General features: G+C 48.9%; 3 protein-coding genes and 1 pseudogene across 3 annotated transcripts; 2 read left to right on the plus strand and 2 right to left on the minus strand.

Moving 5' to 3' along the window:
* The first annotated feature begins 6,368 nt into the window (after positions 1 to 6,368).
* LOC125545824 (E3 ubiquitin-protein ligase At3g02290-like) lies at positions 6,369 to 9,235 on the plus strand. Its single transcript, XM_048709862.1, has 5 exons — positions 6,369 to 6,593; positions 7,566 to 7,691; positions 8,268 to 8,700; positions 8,786 to 8,895; positions 8,989 to 9,235. The coding sequence occupies exons 2-5, from the start codon at positions 7,572 to 7,574 to the stop codon at positions 9,013 to 9,015; spliced, it is 690 nt and encodes a 229-aa protein (XP_048565819.1). The 5' UTR covers positions 6,369 to 6,593; positions 7,566 to 7,571; the 3' UTR covers positions 9,016 to 9,235.
* Positions 9,236 to 10,367: 1,132 nt separating this feature from the next.
* LOC125545825 (transaldolase) lies at positions 10,368 to 13,503 on the minus strand. The gene is made up of 6 exons (XM_048709863.1): positions 13,215 to 13,503; positions 12,201 to 12,372; positions 11,743 to 12,093; positions 11,296 to 11,484; positions 11,018 to 11,200; positions 10,368 to 10,892 (listed from the first exon to the last, which is right to left on the minus strand). The coding sequence occupies exons 1-6, from the start codon at positions 13,364 to 13,366 to the stop codon at positions 10,644 to 10,646; spliced, it is 1,296 nt and encodes a 431-aa protein (XP_048565820.1). The 5' UTR covers positions 13,367 to 13,503; the 3' UTR covers positions 10,368 to 10,643.
* Positions 13,504 to 17,081: 3,578 nt separating this feature from the next.
* LOC125549804 lies at positions 17,082 to 17,192 on the plus strand (annotated as a pseudogene).
* A 636-nt stretch (positions 17,193 to 17,828) lies between these two features.
* On the minus strand, positions 17,829 to 21,521 carry LOC125545826 (probable glucuronosyltransferase Os01g0926400). The gene is made up of 4 exons (XM_048709864.1): positions 20,819 to 21,521; positions 19,047 to 19,435; positions 18,691 to 18,932; positions 17,829 to 18,593 (listed from the first exon to the last, which is right to left on the minus strand). Exons 1-4 carry the CDS (start codon positions 20,955 to 20,957, stop codon positions 18,080 to 18,082), a joined length of 1,284 nt encoding a protein of 427 aa, XP_048565821.1. The 5' UTR covers positions 20,958 to 21,521; the 3' UTR covers positions 17,829 to 18,079.
* Between the last annotated feature and the right edge of the window lie 353 nt (positions 21,522 to 21,874).

Genomic DNA, 21,874 nt, shown 5'->3' on the forward strand with positions numbered 1-21,874 from the left:
CGATTGTATCTGCCCTCGAAAAACATTGCAATCATTAGTAGCATGAGAAAAAGAATTATGATATTTGCAATAAGCGCGCCGTTTCAGCTCTTCAAACGGCGGTAAAGTATGAGATATTCTAATAATCTTAGCCTGTAGCAAAGCATCAAATATTTTATCACACTTAGCAATGTTAAAAGTAAACTTCATCTCTTCATCACGATTCTTATGAATCGATTTCAGATCATTGCAAGTAAAGGGTTTGGCCTTAGATGGCCAAACAAATTCAGTAGAAAAAACATCACCCTCATTGTCCGAGTGATCACTATCATATTCCACCATATTCATCTTTGGACGATCGGCTTTGTATCTATGCACTTCTCTGAGGTCTTTGCTTCGACTTTCCTGAGCCAAAGCCCTTTGTAAGACTTGGTTGATATTTAAGAACTCGTAGCCTTCTAGCTTTTCTCTAATGGGAGTTCTCAAACCACTCAGCACTAGGTCTGCCAAGTCCCTCTCGGTTATCACCAAACTAAAACACCGGTTTTTTGTTTCTCTGAATCTCTTGACGTAATCGGAGACCGGTTCATCATGCTTCTGTTTAACAGATGTTAGATGTGACAACTTGAGTTCATTGTCGCCGCTATAAAAGTGATCATGAAACCTCTGCTCTAGCTGTGACCAAACCCGAATGGAACCATGGGGTAAAGAAGAAAACCATGAAAATGCGGTACCAGTTAATGATAAAGGAAAAAAACGCACTTTCAATTCATTCAATGAGCCTGCCTCACCCAATTGTGCTAAATACTGACTAACATGCTCTCATGTGGTTTTTGTGCCTTCTCCATTAAACTTAACAAAATCTAGAATTTTATATCCTGGAGGGCACTGGATGGCATCAAAGTACTCGGGGTATGGCTTTTGGTAAATCCGATTCCGAGGTAACTCAACTCCAAAATTCTCTCGAAGCATCTTAGCCATCTCCTCTCTAAGATTAGCTAGACCATCATCCATAGTGGATGATGAAGCTTGTGGCAGTGGCATAGGAGGAGTGGGGTTACTAGCTGTAGGTAAGAATTGTGGCATGTATGTCGACCCATAATTTGGTAGTGGTCGAGTGGTTGCCGCTGTAGGTAGGGTTTGGTTCGGCGTTGCCACCGAACCTGGCATGCTCATGATAGGACTAATGGGTGCAGCCACAATTTGATTTGTATGGGTAGGGTAATAAGCCATTGGCATGGCAGGCGCCGATGCAATAGGTAAAGCCAGATTAGGGTTTTGCACACTAGCAGCTACACCATCATTACCACTAGACGATTGAGATATATTCTTCTGAGCATTAGTATTTTCTATGAAAGTTTGATAGACTAGATTGTTACCATCAGCAATACAACTTTCAATCTCAGCCCACTGCTCAGGAGAAAAGGCGGTACTTACAGAGGGTTTAACCTGTTCAGTTTGAAGAGGAGGGAACTTTATTTCTTTAATCGGAGTGATGTTGCCTTGGCGATCTTTCTTGAATTTTGCAAGGAACTCCTGCAGGTCCTTCTCCTCGCGCGCCTTCTTGTACTCCTCATAGACTTGGCGATGATCGGCCGATATCTCATCAAGACTGGGCTTAATGATGTTATCGGCGTCTACCTCAGATGGCTTGGGAAGATCGGACATGGTGGATGATGATGATTGATCTTCGTCCCCAGCGGAGTCGCCAAAAAGTGTGTTGACACACGAACACGTCACGTGTACCCTCGACGCCGGGGGTGATGCACCGCAGCTCACGTCGAAGGAGACCCGACCGACAGCGCGATACGCAAGACAGTCGACGGGTGCTTTTGCAGACCCGAAAACCCCACTCCCCCGGGAGGGACCCCGTCAGGGAGTGCGGCGGCTATGGGCTGCCCTAGGTCGATTTGCTCACCCCGAGAGCCTCGGAATTCGCAGCTCTCAAACACGAAGAACAGCGAAGAACGAGAGAGAGAAACGGTGGAGAGATAAAACGTAGATGAAAAGTAGTATATTGATTGGTTCGATTGTGTGTTTCAATCGGCCGTCACCCCCAACATATATAAGAGGCGGCTGGACTTCCCGTGCAAGCAAAGGATTTATCTAGGCTTTCCTTACAAGAAAATTACATCAATTCACGTTCAAAACCCTAGTCAAATTCGGACTGATTTTATCCGAACTTTTCAAAACTGCTCGGTTTAAACTGGCTGTACTTTGAGGGTCCTTTTCATGGTGACAAACAACCTCGGATGGAAACGAGCCCAAAAGCAATCTTGACCGTTTCGACGAGACGAACATCTTTCATGTCGAACGTTTTTTCATTAGAGGTCATCTCGAGGGTCAAATCGCTCGCGCAAAACAGATAATTACTCACGCAGCTCATCAGACACACCCATATATGTGTCTGGTTCCAGGCGTCACATTTTGCTCTTTGGAGGGTCTCGCTGTGCGGGCTCTAACTTTTGCATACGATCTCGGATTGAGACGATCTTTATATCAAAATCGATCGTTTCGATGAGACGCACAACTTCCGTGTAGGAAATTTCTCCATCCAAGATCATCTGAATTAGCTTCTGAGCCCATCTTCAACTTCTCGTCGGCTTGACTATCACAACCTCCACCCCGGCAGGCCTTCCACCCGGGTAAGCTTTCCGCACCGACAAGGTTTCACCCCGGCAAGGTTTTTACACCGGCAAGGGTTCCTCCCTAGCTCGGCAAGGTTTCTACCCCGGCAAGAGTTCCTCCTCGGCAAGGTTTCTCCCTCGGCAAGATTTCACACCGGCAAGCTTCTCCGCCGGCAAGCCCTCACATCGGCAAGTTTTACCCCGGCAAGGTTTCATTCAGCCGGAAAAGGCCGAATACTTTCTCACTCAGGGCCGGCCCGTGAAGTGTTGCCTCTAACTTGTGCATACGAACCCGGATTCGTGACCATGCCAAAATCTGGTGTCAACAACTACGCCGTCGTGCTGACGGAACTCATCTACTACCTCGACGTCTTGCTGGATCAAGAAGGCGAGGGACGTTACTGAGCTGAACGTGTGCAGAACTCGGAGGTGTCGTGCGTTCGGTACTTGATCGGTCGGAGCTAGAAGAAGTTCGACTACATCAACCACGTTTTCAAACGCTTCCGCTTATGGTCTACAAGGATATGCAGACACACTCTCCCCTCGTTACTATGTATCTCCATGGATAGATCATTGCGTGTGCGTAGAATTTTTTTGTTGTCCATGCAACGTTTCCCAACAATTATGCCAAATAATGATCATGCATAGGTTTTCGTTGTGGCTTAATGTTTGGGAACTATGGACCTTTAGCAATAATGTCTCTTTCTAGCTCTTTTGATCAGTCCCCTTTATTTACCACACACACACACACACCCACTCAAGAGAAAGCCAAATAATATTTGTTTGTAGTGTTATCACTACATACGGTAACAAACTCATAGTCGAAATCCAAGCTACCACGCTTGGTGGATCGTTCATTGGCCAGCGGAGTCCTCAACATAAGATCAAGAAGGGTGACAAAGCCACATTTACACACGTAAATGCGCATATAGTAGCAAAGGCCATGGAACCAGCCAGAGGCTGTAACACCATGTTGAGATATACTACACAGATTTTTGGCATAATCTCACCCACCTATCAGCTAAGTTCCTCTAAAAAATTTAATCCACAAGTTCTATCAAGTCCATTAAAATTAACAGCATGGGGTTGAGCATGTTTAAACATCACTTCCCTACAATTTCTCAACTCCCAAGTCTTGAAAGACTTTCTTTTGTGCAAAGTTGTACTTGGTTAATTTCATTTTATTTTCAAAATAGTCCCACGACAAGTCTTAGTTGTCTAAACTAATGAAAACAAAGGCTACAAAATTATTTCAGCTATTGGAGCAAAACCTTTGTATCAACTATCAAGACTCACTCCCATCCACACATATTACACATACTACTACTACATCTACTCTAAGTATCCAAGAGCAAAAGACGGTGGTCGTAGGACATACCTTCACGTTGCGAATTTACACACTTCTCTTCCTTACTCTTGCATTCCTCGTTGTCCTAGCATAGATCAACTCATGTGATAACAAAATGTAAATAAACTCCAAGGGGCTAAATAAGGACAAGAGCAACGCAAAGCTTATTCTATTTGGGGGGGGGGGTTGAAAACTAACTTGCAACCGAAAAATCGCAAGGTCAAAATCAAATAAAATAAAAAGCAAAGTGTTGGAACATACCAACTTTCAAGCTCCTTGAGCTTAAGTACAACCTCATTACAATTTATTCATTTACCGCCACATCTTGATGTAGAAGTGGTGATAACCTCCCCCAAGCTTAGGCTCTTGCAAGCCCAAGCCGGCGAGATCATTGTGTCGGTTGGTCAGGAGCCTACTCTTGGCTCTAGTTGGAGAATTTCACGTTTATGTAGGCGGACGTGCTCCTCAGGGACGACACGAGGTTGCTCATATTATCAATAGAAACATGAAGGTTGTTAAGGTCTGCGTAAGTGGTGTAGTCTTGTTGGAGCTGCTCTTCCTCTTTGTCGGGGGCGAGTTCTTCTTCATCTACTTGTCCAGATCCTGGCCCTTCTTGGTCAAAAGCCACATCTCCTTCCTGTGCAACATAATGCAACTTCCCATTCTCGTGGAGAAACAATTAGGCATAGTGTATAGCAAGTACGCCACTCCGGGAATTTTGATACAATGACGGCCATCATGTTTTACCTCATGCTACTTCATGTGATTACCTACAGCATTACTATCATAGTGATTAAACCCGTGTTATTGCAGGTCTGTGCTATAATTGTTTGCTACACCGATAAACATGGTCGTCAACATCATGCTTGATTGAACTGTTTTTCCTTCGTACCTTATTTCCGTTGTTGTGTTTGTGATCTGTTCAAAACATTTGAAAGAACTTTTGAATCTCCCATTCACCCCCCTCTGGTTGATATACTCTCGGTCCTAACAGAATTGTTGTTGTAATATTTATCTTTCAGCTGCATAAGAATTGTGCTATTTATCTTTGAATATTTTGAGTACTTCGGGTATAGACCAAAACCGAGAGCAAAGATTTGGTGGTTGTGGTTGGATGCCTCCACCCCTATCACTGCCAAGTTGCCCTAACATTTGGTGATGTCCGTTGCCGTGATTGGCATTGGAGTTGCCCCAACATTTGGTGAGGTCCGTTTTGGTGGTCCGCATTGGAGTTGCCCTAACAAATTGTTGTTCATTCTTGTAGCGTCAAACATCTCATTATTATATATATGCTCAATTATTATTTTTAACCCCGAAACAGCAGGAGAGGCTCCCATTGTATATTCAATTAAATAAAAGAAAGATTGTACATAATATACATACAACCTAGCCACTTTGGGCTAGGTCCAAGAAAAAACCAGCAAACAACAATGGGGAGCTAGTGTCTAAAAATTTCAGTAATTATCTCAGATGTGCAAAATAATTATATGCTCATGCCGTATTTGCTTGGTTATGCAACACAAGCTAATGCATTCACAGTCGAGTCGGCACCATAAACATACAAAACTAACATTGCAAATCTTATAACGCACTCCGACATTGGCCGAAAATCCATGGAACTAGTATAAACTCTTGCGAGAAAATGTACCTCCAATGCAGCTCCAAGTAGTATGCTTATATTTTTTTTAAATATCATCAGATATGTATTTAACGAACACTTTGATAAATTAAGGGTCTTTTGTTTTGTGATGACTATGGAACTGCCTATAGAAAAAAAAAACCGCATTTTTGGTAGGCCACTAGAACACTTCTCTGCCCTTTTCCTTTTGCATCAGTCAATTCGTTGCGAGTCGTTGGATTAAAAACGAGTGACCAGATTGTCCTCTTCTTCCTCCAACCACCCCCTCCCCCTCATATTGTCCATCTTCTTCCTTCTACCCAACAAAAATACGAGCCATGATTTCTTCCTTCTCCCTCCCAACCCGTCTCCTGCCTCACCTCCAACGAGTTCCCGTCTGATCCTTCATCGGGGATGCAATGTCACTTCCGTCTCCAATTCGGACTTCGTCCAATCCAAGCTATGGTCAGAGTTAAAAGCCCCCCTCCCAACCACACAGTCAAACCTCCGACTCGCCTCCGCTTGTGGCCGCGTCGTTAACGGCTCCGACTCAGGTGTTGCGTCTCTTTTGTGAAAAATTGATCGGCGCGATTGCGATTTTCAAGCAACTGGTTGATGATGAATGGCAACACCGAACAAGTTTTATTATAGATTCTTGTGTTTCCAATTCCTGCATAACATTCCAATTTTATGTTATGGTTCTTAGAACCGAAGCATTTGACAAAATGGAAACAAAAGTAGGCAAAACCTCACTAGAATATTTACCAACTTGGACTGGGGACTGACTGACCTCGCAACGACAGCCCACCCCACACGAGGGGAGTGAAGTCCAACACACGCGCACCAACCCTCCTCCTCCTCCTTTCCTTCTCCCCACCTCGCCTCCTTCCCCAAACTCCGCAGATTCTCCTAGCCGCTCTCCAATCCGGCCGTCCCTGGACGGTCACCATCGCCGCCGGCCCTCTCAACGAAGCATCGACCCCTTCCCGCCGCCGCCTGCCTCGTCGCCGGCGCATGAGAGGTGAGCTCCTCCACGCATCCCGTCTCACCCCCCATCCCGTCCGTCGGTGCCTTCTTGCCGTCGCTGCCACGTCCTCGGACCAGGAGCGTCCCCGTGCCTCCCTGTACCCACCTCGCTCCGTCTTCTCCTGCCGCGGAATGCGATCCGGGTAACCAACGGGTGCCGGTGCGGATTCGGTCGCCTGCCGGCCGGCCGGCCGGCCGAGATGTGGATCAGCTCGTCCTCCGATGGGCCGCGAGTTCGTGAGGAGGATGGCGTCGATGCGTCGCGCTACGCGCCCTCCTCCTTACCCGCAGCTCCCTTGCTAGTAGCCGGTTGGTTCGATTTGTCTGAAGCCGTAGTTCCATTGCAGGCGACGAACGTCCTGGGTGGAGAGTATTTTCCGTGGAATCAAATTGATGAAACTGGCAATGAGACGTTTCTTGTCCTCGACGCAGGCCGGGTTTTTAGAGGAACACATTCCAATGTGGTATGTTGCTCACCATACCTGTGGTGGATGTGCATCTGAACAACATCAGAGGCTTGATCTGCGCTTACTACCCTGTAAATGAATGTGCAGACCAGTCACTTGCAACTAACAAGAGTGCTCTTTGACCATTGCCCGTCTATGAATTTCACACTCTGTCCTGCCAATGATTTTGGTTATTGGTGGCAAATCTTATCCCTTGGCTGGCATCTAGGACTCGTGCCTTCAGTTTACGTTTATTGCGCTGATTCACTGATCTTTACGGGTGCTGGCATCTATGACCAACTGTTCTCTCCATTCCCTACTTTCCTCAACAATGCGCATTTATGTGCTGCATTACTCCGCCTAGCTTTGGGTTGAAATGGGAGCTCCGGCCTTCCAATCTTTTTTATTTTCATTCATGTACCAAACAGTTAATGGTTGTATTTACTTGATCACACTTAAGTTTGTCTGCATAGTCTACATTTCCATATTGAGTTAATACTTCTGATCGTTGCTATTTCCAGTGAATCATGGGAGGATTTTGCTGCTGCCTTTCCACAGACGATTTTGAGGAATATGTTCATCCAAATAATCCTGTCTATAGACAATGCATATCCCTAAGGCATTTGTTTCACAACATGTTTGGGGGGGTAATGTTACCTCTTACTATATGAATTTTCCAGTATGCAAAATGCAACCACATATGGTTATACATGTACATTTAATCTTCTGGTTTCCAATTTATCATACATCTTCTTATGGTAGCATGCTGATCTAATTATCCAAATTGCCACTGCTATGTTGAGTACATGCTATTTTATGGCAAATAGCATAATATGCTAGCTTATATGGAGGAGTATTTTAGATGGCACATTTGGTGCCGCTGATGTTTGTTGGACAAAAATATAACACCAATGGCGAACTGTACAATGGTCGGTACACAACATTTATGGAAGGCAAAAGATGGTAGAGACTAGAGAGACCACTGACCTGTTCTTGATCTTGCATAAGTATTTATCTTTTGATTGTGTTCAACCACATTTACATGCTTTATGGTGTATGCACATTGTCTGGGCAGATTCATTGCAAAGAGAATTAGAGAAATCACAAACAAATATAGAGCATGTGTGGCATATTTCATTTTCAATGATTTTTCATGTTATAGTACATTTATTTTCATACTGAATGCTTATTCTGACTCCAGTATTCCTCTTTGGTCCATGTAGTATACTGCAGCATTCCAGAGGCTCGACTCTAGGCCAAGCAACCCAGCTCAAGGAGCTGCGCCATTGGCATCCACTAATCCAAGTACTAATATAACTGAGAGTTCGCTGTCTGAAACTTTTCACCTTGTTTCTAGACCACCCCCATATGACATTGACCCTAGATATGCCCGAGTGCAAAGAGAGGGACTGGTATCAAGGCGTGAAAAGTCTATTAACCTCACGCATGAAGAGTCCCCAGGTCTTAGACGAAATGGCAGCAGCTCTGGTGTCGAGCATTTAGCTGCTCAAAAGAAAAGGAGCAGCACTGATCCTGATGGTGAACATAAGGTGCGTCGTTCTGAATCGACTAAGAGTCTTTCTGGAAGAGCATATAACAGCAGTTATGCCGTCATCACTTCAGACGACGAAGATGTCTGCCCTACTTGTCTGGAAGGTTTGTTCGCATGTGTTTTTATCTGAATACAGAGGCCATGTTATGGTGTCTGTGAACATTTTCTCACTGCTTGCTCATCGTGTAGAGTACACCCCGGAGAATCCACAGATCATAACTAAATGCTCCCACCATTTCCATCTAAGTTGTATTTATGAGTGGATGGAGAGAAGTGACACCTGCCCAATTTGTGGGAAGGTAGGAGATTTCGTGCTCCAGACTTTATATTCCTACTAAGAAATGCATTATCTCTGCATGCCTGACAGCTCCCATAATCTGCTGGGATTGCAGGAAATGGAGTTCTGCGAGAGCCCCTGAGAGATACTTCCATGCTGGTCGCATCGGGAAGAGCGGGAAAAAGTATCTACAGCATGGGATGCTGGAGAGTCTGTAAATAATACCCTAGTTCTTTGCTGTCGAAAACCTATCTCGTTCTCGGGATCAACTTCTTATGTGTACTCAAGTCAGCCTACCAAAATGCCGTGCTGGATATTTCCTGTATATTGTGAAATGACTATTTCAGCGGTGGAATTTGATAGTACTACTCGCTCCAGATGGGAATATAAGCCAGGCGTGGGTCTTAGGTTTTCGATTGGCTAGTGAAACATGTGGTATGCCAAAAAAAAATCTTTAGATTTGTCGTCGAATGATTTTCTAGACAGAGTTCTTTTTGGCATATTACACATGTTTCAGTAGTCAAATTGACGACCTAAAATCATGTACCTGACTTATATTCCCGACCGGAGGGAGTACTTTAAAAGTTTTTGTTCAAGCTAATGGGTCCTCGTGAGGGCGTGAAGCACAGCAAATATTCATTCATTTTGCTCCGTATGTAGTTATTTGTTGGAATCTTTAAAAAGATTTATATTTGAGAACGGAGGGAGTACTACATTGGCTCATTATTGCCGTGACAATAGCCTACTTCACATTCACCACTGTCCGAATCAAGTGTGCCCAAGGTGTCATGTGTTTAAGAGTATATACATCTAAAAGTAAAAGAAATACTTTATCAATCTGTGTAAGCTTCTAGTCTCTGTCTACCTCCCGCCTCCTTTCAAGCCAAGTAGAGGACTTCGACAGACCAACGCTTAGACAGTAATAGTTGCGGGCGCAACTTACTTCTTCCAAAACGGAGGCAAAAAGATTTGTCACGTCCATCAATTAAGCATAGGAGAATTGCTCAGTTAATTGACAGAAAACAGGCAAAAAAACGGTCACGATCTGCTTGAAGTTTCAAAAGTTCGCCCCAAAATATATGATCTTCATCAATGTGAGCTGTATAAGGACAATTTTGAGCACTCACATACTCCCTCCATCCGAAAAAGCTTGTCCCAAGCTTATCTCTCAAATCAATGTATCTAGCATTAACTTGATGCTAGATACATCCATTTGAGAGACAAGCTTTTCGGACGGAGGGAGTAGTTCCTACCGTAGTCATCTAGCATTAACTTGATGCTAGATACATCCATTTGAGAGACAAGCTTTTCGGACGGAGGGAGTAGTTCCTACCGTAGTCCTTCAAATGGCAGAAAGATTAGTTTGGCCTCTAACTGTTATTCTTTAGTCGGATCAAAGTGTCGGTTAATGAAAACAGAACATGGGTCTGACATATTCCAAAACATTACTGAGCTAAGTTGCCAAAATTCTCATAATCTTGTAGAAAGTACGAATAACAACAGCAAGGAGAAATGCATTTCCCAAAGATACACAAATATGGCTCACTTGCTCAAAAACAATTGATCAGAAAACGAATAGCAGTTGCAAGCAACAAGCCTCAGTTACACAATGACAGCCAGGTGCGCCTAGAATACAGAGAAGCTCAACCAGAAAACTGGTAGCATTTCATTTCCAAATGGAAGGAGAGAGCCAGCAAGCTGGCATTTTTATTGGGTATCGTTTGATGGCCAGCGCCGGTACCAAACCATTCTATCCAATAATTTTAGCGCCTACAGGTTGGCGGCGGTCTTGAGGGCGTTGCCCTTCTCCTCCAAGCTCGTGAGCAGGCTGTCGAAGCTACCCTTGAAGGAGCTCACCCCCTCGTGCTCCAGCTGCTTGCCAACCTCTTCCCAGTCGATGCCCAGCTTCTCCAGGGCACTGTATATGCCCTCGGCTTCTGACACGTTAGCGTCGATTGTCCTAGCGACTGTGCCGTGGTCGATGAACGCGTCCAGAGCTTGGTCGGGCATCGTAGAGACCTGAATGTGCAAAGGGTGGCGAGCAAGTTAGGATGCGCTTAAAAGTTCTGAATATGTAAAAAATGACAAGTCGGTGATTATGATCCCCATGAACAAGATGAAAGGAACTTGCTGTTGAAACTCACGGTGTCAGGTCCGATGAGAGGATCGACGTAAAGAGTGTCCAAGTAAGCCGGGTTCTTCACGCTGGTGGATGCCCACAACAACCTCTGCTTCTTGGCTCCCTTCTTCACCAAAGCCTCCCACCTCGGGCCAGAGAATTTCTTCAGGTAAAGCTGATTTGCTATCTTTGCTTGTGCTACGGCAGCCTGAGAGAACAGAGGGTGGTTGTTAGTCAAAACTTGATTGTGATAATTTAGAAAGTTCTGCTACTAGGTGACAGCTAACTCCAAATTGTCTCTACCTTTCCCCTCAGGGCAAGAGCCTCCGGTGTTCCAATCTTCTCAAGCATTTTGTCGATCAGACTGTCAACTCGGCTGACAAAGAAGGATGCTACACTGGTCACTCGGGATAAGTCGCTCAAACCAGAAGCCTCAAGCCCGTCGAGGTAAGCATCAATCACAGCCTCGTATCTTGCAACGGAGAAGATAAGCTGCAGCGACATCAATAAACTTGTGATCAATAGGTTTAGCATCAAAGTATATAACAAGCACAACAAAGTTTACACTAAACAATATCGTAAGCGATCCAGTGGGGAAAAAAGCACACATGATACGTTGGTAACTAAGGAGATACTCCCTCCGTTTCAAAATAGACGACTCAAGTACAAAGTTAGTACAAAGTTGGGTCATCTATTTTGGAACGGAGGGAGTACAAGATAATGACGACAAAGCCAGAGCTCAGCACTTACAGTGACATTGACGCTGATGCCATTAGCAATGACTTCCTTGATAGAAGGAACGCATTCTGCAGTAGCTGGGATCTTGATGTACACATTGGGGCGGTTGACCACTTTGTGTAACCACTTCGCAGCTTCGACGGTTCCTTGGGTGTCATTTGCCAGCCTAGGAGACACCTCCACTGAAACGTAACCATCAGCCCCATCGGTCTCGTCGTAGATGGGCTCAAACAGTTTGCACGCGTCTTGGATGTCCTTTATGACGAGTTCCCAGTAAGCGCTCTCTGCATCCTTCCCAGCCGATATAAGCTCCTTGAACTGACCGTCATACGCGTTTGATGAAGAGATGGCTTTCTGGAAAATCTGCATATTGTTGGGGACACAAGTCAGCAGGGAACATTGCAGACACATCACACCTGAGCAATCCATATACAGCATATAAGAAAAATAAAATGGTGAATGGTGATTACCGTTGGGTTGCTGGTGACTCCACGGACACCGTTGGCGATGTAGGGCAGCAAATCGGTGACAGGCCGGCAGAGGTTGTCGTACCACGGGGACTGACCCTGTTGCTCATAGAGGTCATGGAGCGTGGTCCTCTTCGTCACGGCGCCGTTCCCCTCCTTGGCGGAAGCCATCGCACTGGAAATTCCATTTCATGAAGGCAAGAATTAACGTCACATCCAAATGGTTGCCGCATCGCATACATATATGATACAAACAAAATGAACTTTTTGTTCTTCGTTTTCTTTTGGCAAAAGGAACTTTCTATTCATGATCATGATTTATGAGCACTGTAAAATGTTAGCGAACTTTCCATGCATGTTGGCAACTTAGTGTAGTATACCAAGCTTATCCCTATCAATCAAGCAGGAAGATTACCAGAAACAGATGGAAAAACGGGAGGCTACGCTTATCCCTATCAATCAATCAAGCAGGAAGAATCCAGAAGCGACGGCCTGCTCTGGCGTATAGCCCAACCAACCAACCCGGCGGCGCGCTCGCATAGGATACATCGCCGTCAACCACGTAGCGACGAATCCGCGCACGGCAACACGGGCCATCTCGGCCGAGTTGACCGAGACGGATCGCGAGACCACTCGATCCCGGCGGTCCATCCCCCATCGGATGGCCGCCCAGGCCTCCCTGGAAGGACCTCGAGGGCACCGCGGATCCGCCTCACAAGGCGCCGAGCGGGGCCGGGGTCACGCACGATCTAGACTATGCGGCGGCGGAGCATCAGCGCTGCGATCCAAGCCACCCACCCACCGCAATTCGAACTGCGAAAGCGTGAATTAAGATAAAAAAAACTCGTCCCAAATCACGGCCCGGCCGCTCTGATCTGACCGAACCTCGCCGGCGACGCAACCCCAGTCAGCCAGTCGCCTTCCCACGGCGCCGCAGCAGCAGCTCGCCCCAGCGAATTCACGAATCTAATCAACCAGTGAGAGAAGGAGGAGCGGATGGTATGTATAATTTCTCACATGACGGGGCTCCTGGCGCGGGCGGCGAGGGAGACGCGGAAGCGGCGGGCGGAGGGGGCGGAGGCGAGCGCGGCGGAGCGGAGGGGCTGCGAGGGGAGCGGCCCCGCGGCCGCCGGCCTCGGGGCGGCGAGCTTGGGCACGGTGCCGGCCATCGATCGCGGCTCTGCTTCCGACTCTCGGAGGGGTTGGTGAATGGTGAGGGGGACGGCTGGCTGGTCGCCCACGGGGGTTGTTGCGAGGTTTAGCGGAGCGGGGATCTCTCTCTCCCTCCTTCCTTGTCCCTGCCGCTGGTCCTTGTCACCGTCAATAAATAGATGCGCCATTTCCAATGCCGTTTTACGATTGGGCCCTTGTGGTTTCCGGTATTTGTGGCGTGCCGTGGGCTGGTGAAGGGGCGGAGCAGCCGTGCGCCGGTGGGGGTGTGTACGCGGGGGCATGTGAACGTGCCATGCCATGATCCGGTCGCGGAGATGCCTTGCAGTGGCATATTGCCCCTTTGCCTCTCCTTGGCACCACCACTTGTGAGGATTGAGGAGGCCAGAGGCCAAGCTAGCAAGCAACGTGTACTGCTCCGATCCAGTAGCGAAGAGCAACGAAGATCTGCTGGCTAATGAACATTGACGTGGTTTTTCTTCATGCGAAGGGAATCGAATCAAGTCCATCACTTTCTTGCGCCTTCGTTCTAGAAAATGGCGATAGGCTGCAGTTGGAGGCAGGGGATCGAATTAGCTGCTTTCCCCTTGAGAGCGACGATGTGTTGTGGTTGGCTCCCCATCGACAACGAGGGATGCCACGAAGAAATGGCTTTGGGTGAATCATAGTCAATTTTTACCTTCAAGATAAAACCAAAGATGCTAAATTTGTCCGTAAAAAGGAAAAAAGGCTAATGAATAGTGTCGTGTCCCGCAAAACATGCGTGAGATGTAGTTGAATTTGTCCACTTTCTTCTTGACAACGACGACGTTAGGTTGGAGTTGCCTAGAGTATGATCGGTAGCACGGAGGAACGCCTTGGTTCAAAAGTAGTTTAGATCTTCAAGAAATATACAATGTTGTGAATTTCTTTCTGTTTCGGACGCATACGACACATTGGCTTTGTTGTGTTTTCGGTAGCAAATATTTTGTGCATGGATTTCGGTAGCAAACGCCATGTTATGTGGGCCAATTGAGTAGGTCCACCTCTTTTCTTGTTGAAAAGATGTCGAGTTGAAGTCGTCTCTCTTTCAACGACGATAGGCCACGGACAAATAAATCAGGGTGGTGGATTGCGGTTTAGACCTCCGAAATACTTGTGCAAAATCATATGAAATTGGTGTGAAAATGCAAAAGAGGCTAAAAGTATATGCAGCCCTACATACAAGGAGAGAATAAATGGCTTGGATGAATTGTAACCTTTTGTTTTGAACTTTGAGATAAAACTAAGGACCCCCCCCCCTCCCTCCAAAATAAAAGAAAAGGATAAGACTAGCGATTGTAAATTTGTTCATAAAAAGAGAACAAAAACATCGACTGGTTAACGAATAGCGTCGTGTCTCGTGAAGCATGCGAGAGTCGTAGTTGATTTTGTCCACTTTCTCCTTGAAAACGACGTGAAATAGGTGTTGGCTTCTTATCAACAATGATAGGTAGCACAGAGAAATGACTTGGTTGAAAAAGTAGTTTAGACATCCCAGAAATATCCAGCATTGTGAATTTCGTTCTATTTCAATTGCATACGACGCCACTGCTTTCACCTTTTTTTTATGACAAGAATCGTGGATCTCTCCCTAGGGCCTAGGTCGTACCATGTGTTTGTGCTCCAGATAAGCGGATCCTCCTCTTTCTAGTGGAAGATGATGTCGAGTTGAAGTTGTCTCTCTTTCAACATCGAAAGGTGTCACGAACAAATGAATTAGGGCGGATTGTGATTTAGACCGACCAACAGTATACATGTAGAGCTACGAATAATACGGCTAAATCATCCTCAAAATCATAAAAGCAAAATCAGTGCTAAAATGCTAGTTGTAGCCCTACTACATGGAGCGAAAAAAGCAGGCTGTCAATGGAACACAAATGGTGGGTTGGTGGCGTTTATGATGGGGTTGTTGGCGATGTTAAGGCTGACCCCAAAATTAGCCTTATCCGGGCCCAAAAAATGCCATCCATCATTCCTAAATTTGACACGACGTTCCTAAGTTCAGGCAGGTCCCTGGTACTCGTCGTATTGAGACATGCGTGCGGTCGTCCCGTCCCTGGTGGCAGCCGGCCCTTGGACGCAGGAAAAGTCCACGAAGCAGCTGCGGCAGCTTTGTTTGCCCCGTCAGTCAGGTGCGTCGCACCTAGCCGCCGGATTACATTACACACAGGCAACGCCACGCACACGCAGACGCAGGGTGGCGGCTATTGCCTACCGCAGCCACGCTACTTTTACGTGCAGACTCGAGTCCCTCTCATCCATCGGGGGGCAAATTTAACAATTTTGACTTGTGGATAAAATCATTTCACAAAATGAACTGTTTTTAATTTTTTTACTCAGTTGACCTTTTTGAGTTACGCTCGATACGAAGGCACCACACTACATTGTGTAACGTCTGACTGACAGGTGTTACACATCTGTCCAATGTCGCACCCCGGACTGCCTAAAAATTACTAAGTCAATATGCAGCGCCTAGCCTCTAGACGTTGCATTAATGGTTGCGTTATTTACCACTACAAAATGAAGCAACCAGTAATGCAACGCCTAGACGCTAGGCGCCACACTGTATAGCTCTCGGACGCTGCATACTGACTCAGTAATTTTCGAATCACCCAGGTGCGAGCTGGCTAGGCGTGCAGTGTCTGTTAGTCAGGCGCTACACAGTGTAGCGTGGCGCCTTCGTATCGGACGTCGATCAAAAAGATCAGCTGAGTGGATTTTTTTTAAAAGCAGTTTATTTTGTGAAATGATTTCATTCACAGGTTAAAATTATCAAATTTGCCTGCATCGGGGTCCCTCGCGGGCACACCTACCGGCGAGAATAATCGGATCGGGGCGTTTCTGAATTCTGATGCGTTCGCGGTTCCTTCCCGTACCACTACTCTGCACAACAAATATTGATATTGGTGATCAGAAATCAGCATCAACCAACCCATGACATTCGGGGTTCATCACAGCTGAGAAAACAATTTTTGCCACTGGCCTCCGTCTGGACCGCCCATTTTCGCTCCGCCCGACGGGCCGCAAACACGCGCTGATCTGTCAGAGTTAAAGTACTAAGTACGCGTCCGGTCATGATGTTTTAGGGCGCGAGCCTGAAGCTTTGACCCCATCCCAAGGGCCAGTTGCCCCTTTGGCGACCGACCGACCGACCACGCCACACGGCGACGATGCTAGCCGTAAAAAAGAAAGTCCACACCCTCTCTCCCTCTGACTTGTGATTGCTTCCGTTGGTCAAAATCGTCACGGCGGCTTCTCTCAAAGCAGAGGGGCACGGTGACTTGATCTGATGAAGCAACTCGCTCACGGATCAGGTTATCACCCACCCCTACCGACAGCCCAAACGAGCGTACTGATGATGTGCACGGTGTTCTGGCTGAAAAGTGGCCGGAGGAAAACAAACGAGCATGTGCAGGTCTGGAATTTTTTTTATGCGCAACTATACATTTTGAACACAATTTATACGCGACCGGCCGGCCTGAGGTCGCTATCGAGGCCGGCGTTGCAGCCGGGCACCTTCTGGGCCGGCCTTTGGGAACAGCAGCCTGCGGGCGGGTTGAGCATTCTTTCGGAGAAGCAGTCAGTATAGGAGAAAGCAGCCGGCGTTTTTAGTCCCACCTCGCCTGGCTGAGCGGGAGGGGGCAGAGCGCTCGCCTATATAGGAGGGCGGGGTGCGAGTGGGGAGAGGCACGCAGCTGCGTGGTGAGCACAAGGCGAACTATTCTTTCGCCTTTTACTAAAGAATACCGTGTGCACGCCACACTGAGCAGCATACCCTAATTTTTAGAGGGTGTTTTCTCCTTGTGAGAAAGCCCCCCCAATTCAATGTTTCAAATGTTATTACAGATCTGATGTTTGGTGTGAGCCCTTGATAAATTAGGGTAAATCTAAGGATTGGCTTGAAGGTGTGTTTGTACTCCTTCCGTTCTGATATATTTTAGTTCTAGATATATACATTTCTGCAACGAGTAATTTGGAACAGAGGGCGTAGTTTGCAAAGGTTTTGGCCCCATAGTTCAGGTAGGTATGCATGCAAACACGTACAACAACAAAGCCTTTCACTTCACTGCAGTATCTTGTTGTCGCTTCAGACTCAATTCAGATTCTTGTTTATCGAAGAATCATTCAAACAAAACGATATCTGAATCTGGTTTATGCCTTTCAGCTCTCCGATTGTTTGTCTCAGGCTTTGTACGCTCACATGTTGCACCCGACATCTCCCCGATATCTTGTATCAGGATCTGTTCTTGAGTAACAGCTTAAGTTAACAGTCTGTTGGAGAATGTGATGCTTTGTGTGAAACCTGCATCACCCCCCCCCCCCTGATGAATTCGCTGCTTCGTGTGCGTCACAACTCAGATGGAAACTGCCATCTCTGTTTCTTCTCTGTTTTTGACTTCAGTCAGCACTGTCAAGTTCGTTAGCGTAGCAGACGGCGGCTATAAAAGGGAATTTGTTTGCACAACCATACTACACACTACAAAGAAAGTTGACGCCGCGCTGCTTCTCATCACATCTCTATCACTGCTGCTGGCTGCTGCGTACACTCAAAAGTGGCCGTGGTAAAAAAGAAAGAAAGAACGAAACGAAACGAACGGAAAAAAGAACAGGGCGTGAGGTCTTCTGAACTCTGAAGAACAAAAATGTACACGACGAGGCTACGCAAGCGCTCCGACGATCTTCTACACACGCTACCACGGCTTGAGGTCGCTGTCGAGGCCGGCGTTCCAGTCGAGCACCTTCTGGCCGGGCTTGAGGAACGCGCCCTCCCGGTGCGGCAGCTTGCGGGCGAGCCCGTTGAGCACCTGGTCGAAGGCGTCGCCGGGCCTGGCCGGCTGGTGGAAGAGCACGGCCTGCTTCATGGCCGGGCTGGCCAGCAGGCGCTGCTTCCGGAGCACGTCCTCGGGCGCCACCGACGCCAGGATGGAGTCGAGCCGCGGCACGTCCGCCTCCGCCACGAACACGCTGATCTGCTCCCACGGGATGGCGTCCGCGAAGGGGAGGACGATGTCGTCGGCGATGATCACCGGGATGCACCCGAACACCACCGCCTCCACCAGCCGCGGGCTCCACGGCGCCCACCCCAGCGGGCACAGGCAGAAGATGGCCCGCTGCATGTCCTCGTAGTACGTCGACGGGTGCTCCGACGACATGTCGAACAGCGGGTTGTCCTTGAAGTTCTCCCACACCGACGCCCGCGCGCCCCTGCATTTCATCGTCCATCATCATCCACACCGCCGTTAGCATCTCAACTTGCATCGTCTGTCGATCTACATGTCCGCCAATGGTGGCAATCCATTACCTGGCGTAGTAGCCGCCCTCGGGGTCGTTGCCCATGTCGTAGAAGAGGCCGCGGAAGTAGGCGAAGATGGACCGGGGGGTGCCGGGGGAGATGAGGTGAGCCTGCATCTTCTGCGGGTTGGCGTAGGGAGGAATGGTTATGGACCCCTCCTGCATGCACACATGGTTCCTCTGCCCGAACGTCTGCACCAGCGTCGCGCGCCGGAGCAGCGGCAGGATCCCCCTCTCGATAGCCCTCTCCTCCTGAATGAAAAAACACAAATCATTTGTGTTTCATTCTTCAGTATGTTGTTCATTCAGACAAAAAATTCTGTTGAAGCCCAGTAGTAAGTGGCAGCATTCATGTCAGTGGTGTACCTGATAGTGGAAGCACGCCCCGAAATCATGGGGAGCGAGGAAGAAGTGGTCGGCCCCCTCGGTCCGGTTCCAGTACGGCCATGTCGCCGCGATGTACTGGATGGCGCTCCGCATGATCCGGGGAGCCCGGAACGGCAGCGGGAAGCCCTGCTGCGTCAGGTCGCACGTCACGTACACCGGGGTGTAGAACCAGTCGGCCTCCTCCGGGTTCATGGTCCGCACCGCGCTCGCCAGCAGGAACTGGTGCATGAAGATCTCCGCCGCGAACATGTGGTAGAGGCACCGGTTGTCCTTCTCGAGCAGGTAATGGTTGTACTTCCTCGGCATCTCGTAGATGAACACCTTGAGCTTCCCCACCGGGTCGTCCTCCAGCACGTCGCCGGCGTTCCCTGAAGCAACATTTATGTTTTGAGCATATATGATCGGTTTACTTCAAACTGTCTCAAAATGTGGAGTACAGAGATGACACTTCTGTAGAACTAGTTTCAGTATTTATAGAACTACAGTTCGATTCTGAGGAGAAAATGATGGATGGATAATCGTGCATGGAGTGCTCAAATTTGTGCATAACAAAATCGCCACTTATGTTATGAACAGATGAGCAGCAGTTGGTGCGAAATGGCCGAGCCGTTGCGATCAGCAGCTCACCAACCATGCGATCTGCTCAGATGCTACAAAGATCAATCCCTATCAGGCAGTTTTAAACTTTGATGAAAACAATGGTAACCTCCTAATTTTATCCCCATTTTTAATAACCAATGCGGCGGTTGTTAGCACGTCAGGTTTCAACGGGAGGAAAAGAAAAACAGCCAAGGGAATCAGTGACATGATATCCATCCATCAGCGGAGTGAGTGGACGACCGGCCGGCGCTGAATTCAGCCGCTACTTTTATAAAATCATCGTCTCCGGATCTTTGCGTCCACCAAATCTGCGTCCGATGGAGCAGGCTGTGCGGGTTAGGTACAGCCCCGCCGGTGGTGCTCCTCGCAAGAAATGCTAATAATGGCATCCGGCACGCTTGATTCCCGAAGCGGCGAGGCAGCGCCATTACGGGAGCTGTGGCCCGCCGGGGGGATGGTGCGGAAGGGGGGCAATGGGGCCGAGATCCCACTCGTGGTGGATGCGGGCACGGCATGATCATGGCGTCTCGAGAACGATTTGATGCAATGCGGTGTACTGATGTGTGTAGCGTCGGAGAGGGAATGAATTCGGTGGTACTGAATTCACCTACCGACCATGGATTGCTTCGAGAATTGGTGGCTGTTACTGCTGGTACTTGGTTGCTGGTACAGTCCTTGATTACTGTGTGTGCCTGCCTGTCTGGTACCGGCCGGCCGGCGAGTCGCACGGCGGCTGGATCGCTCGCCGGCGCATTGGCAATGCAGGAGGCGTGCATTATTGATCCCGGGGAGCGGCAACATGGGCGGGCTGCTCCTGCAGCAGGCCGGGTGCGAATGACTAGTTGGAACCGGAGGACGGAGGAATGCAGATACAGCGGAGCAAGAATTGGATGGAAGCGTCGGTTGGAGGGACAGATGCAGCTAGCTAGCTGGGAGCCCTGCTCAATTTTGATGCGGATTCGGCAGCCAGGCGGCCAGCTGGCCGCGGCATTGCGTTCTGCGGCGGCGGCGGCGGCGGCGGCGCCGGAGCGGGGGAAATCTGAATCTCGGCGGGGCCAATTTCGGTATCCGTTGCGCGGCGTCGGCTCTGAGGGACGGGGGGATTTGGCTAAGGCACAGGAATGGAAGAAGGCGGAGATGGGAGGGCGTACCTGAGATCCTGACGTGCTTGTGCTGCTGCGGCTGGTGGCTTTGCGGCGGCGCGGCCGCGACGAGGAGCGCCGCGCAGCAGGCGGCGACGGCGAGCAGAGCCGCCGCAGCTATCGCGGACGGCCTGGTCCCCGCCCCCATTTGTCTCTCTCGCCGGCGCGGTGCTCCGGCCCGGGATGGCAGGCGGCCGGCGACCCCTCCCTCGACCTCCCTTCTTGACCACCTCAGTCACCGGCGCGAATGAAGACGGCCGCTGCTCAGGGCGCAAGCTGGAGGGAGCAGCGACCAATTGAGCGAGGCCGGCCCTGGTTTGCTTGCTCAGCTTGCAGCCAGGTCGGTGGTGCTTGCTATTGCTAGCCCTCCTCGTCTCCGGGTCCCTGTCGGCGTGCGTTGGACCGTCCCTCTCAAGCCCTCGCGGTCGCAGGCAGGACCCGGAAGGCCGCAGCAGCGAGGAGAGGAGATGGAGCGGGATGATGACGACGGCGAGAAGACAAAGGGATGGGGCGGGCGGCGGAGGCCGATTGGGGCGATGGCGCGGCGATGAGGTCAAGGTGACGAGCCAGCCAGTGGGAAATATACAACTCCTCTCGCCGATGCCGCCCCAGAAAAGACTGGGTAGTCTGGGTTGAACGCGCGACGCACACAGCACGGGACTGCGAGAGAGAGGGTCTAGTATGTAGAGGCCGGCCGGCTGGCTAGACTCTAGAGGGGTGGCGGAAAAGAAAAGAAAGGTGAGAGGGGGCAGGTGTTGGCGTGCGACGGAATCAACCGACGCCGCCCGGGGTCTCTCCGTCCCGCTTTCTCTACTACGTTTACGTACCCACTCTCGCTTCTTTCTTTCTTGTCTTCTCCGGCGCAAACCCGAGCGATTCCTTCTCGTCCCGTCCATGCCAATATGCCATTTTCTCACAATTAGCTTTTCTCCGGCACGTCGTGGTGGCCACCATGTTACCCCCCGACTAGTTTAATCGCCTGCTGGTGGCAGTACTATTATCATGCTACTCCTACTTGCTACGATCGGCCACGCACGAGGCCGTGCATGCGGAATCATGCATCGC

Source organism: Triticum urartu, chromosome 3 (genome assembly GCF_003073215.2).
Source record: "Triticum urartu cultivar G1812 chromosome 3, Tu2.1, whole genome shotgun sequence".
NCBI lineage: Eukaryota > Viridiplantae > Streptophyta > Magnoliopsida > Poales > Poaceae > Triticum > Triticum urartu.

Bases quoted from the DNA above. Each gene is read 5' to 3' on its own strand.
- LOC125545824 (XM_048709862.1), top strand. From the start codon at position 7,572: ATGGGAGGATTTTGCTGCTGCCTTTCCACAGACGATTTTGAGGAATAT. The intron at 7,692-8,267 runs GTAATGTTACCT...TGGTCCATGTAG, and splicing joins TTCACAACATGTTTGGGGGG to TATACTGCAGCATTCCAGAG. The intron at 8,701-8,785 runs GTTTGTTCGCAT...CTCATCGTGTAG, and splicing joins CTGCCCTACTTGTCTGGAAG to AGTACACCCCGGAGAATCCA.
- LOC125545825 (XM_048709863.1), bottom strand. From the start codon at position 13,366: ATGGCCGGCACCGTGCCCAAGCTCGCCGCCCCGAGGCCGGCGGCCGCG. The intron at 12,373-13,214 runs GTGAGAAATTAT...TGGAATTTCCAG, and splicing joins CGCGCCAGGAGCCCCGTCAT to TGCGATGGCTTCCGCCAAGG. The intron at 10,893-11,017 runs GTGAGTTTCAAC...TTGCACATTCAG, and splicing joins CTCTCATCGGACCTGACACC to GTCTCTACGATGCCCGACCA.
- LOC125545826 (XM_048709864.1), bottom strand. From the start codon at position 20,957: ATGGGGGCGGGGACCAGGCCGTCCGCGATAGCTGCGGCGGCTCTGCTC. The intron at 19,436-20,818 runs GTACGCCCTCCC...ATGTTGCTTCAG, and splicing joins CAAGCACGTCAGGATCTCAG to GGAACGCCGGCGACGTGCTG. The intron at 18,933-19,046 runs GTACACCACTGA...TTTTTCATTCAG, and splicing joins GGGCGTGCTTCCACTATCAG to GAGGAGAGGGCTATCGAGAG.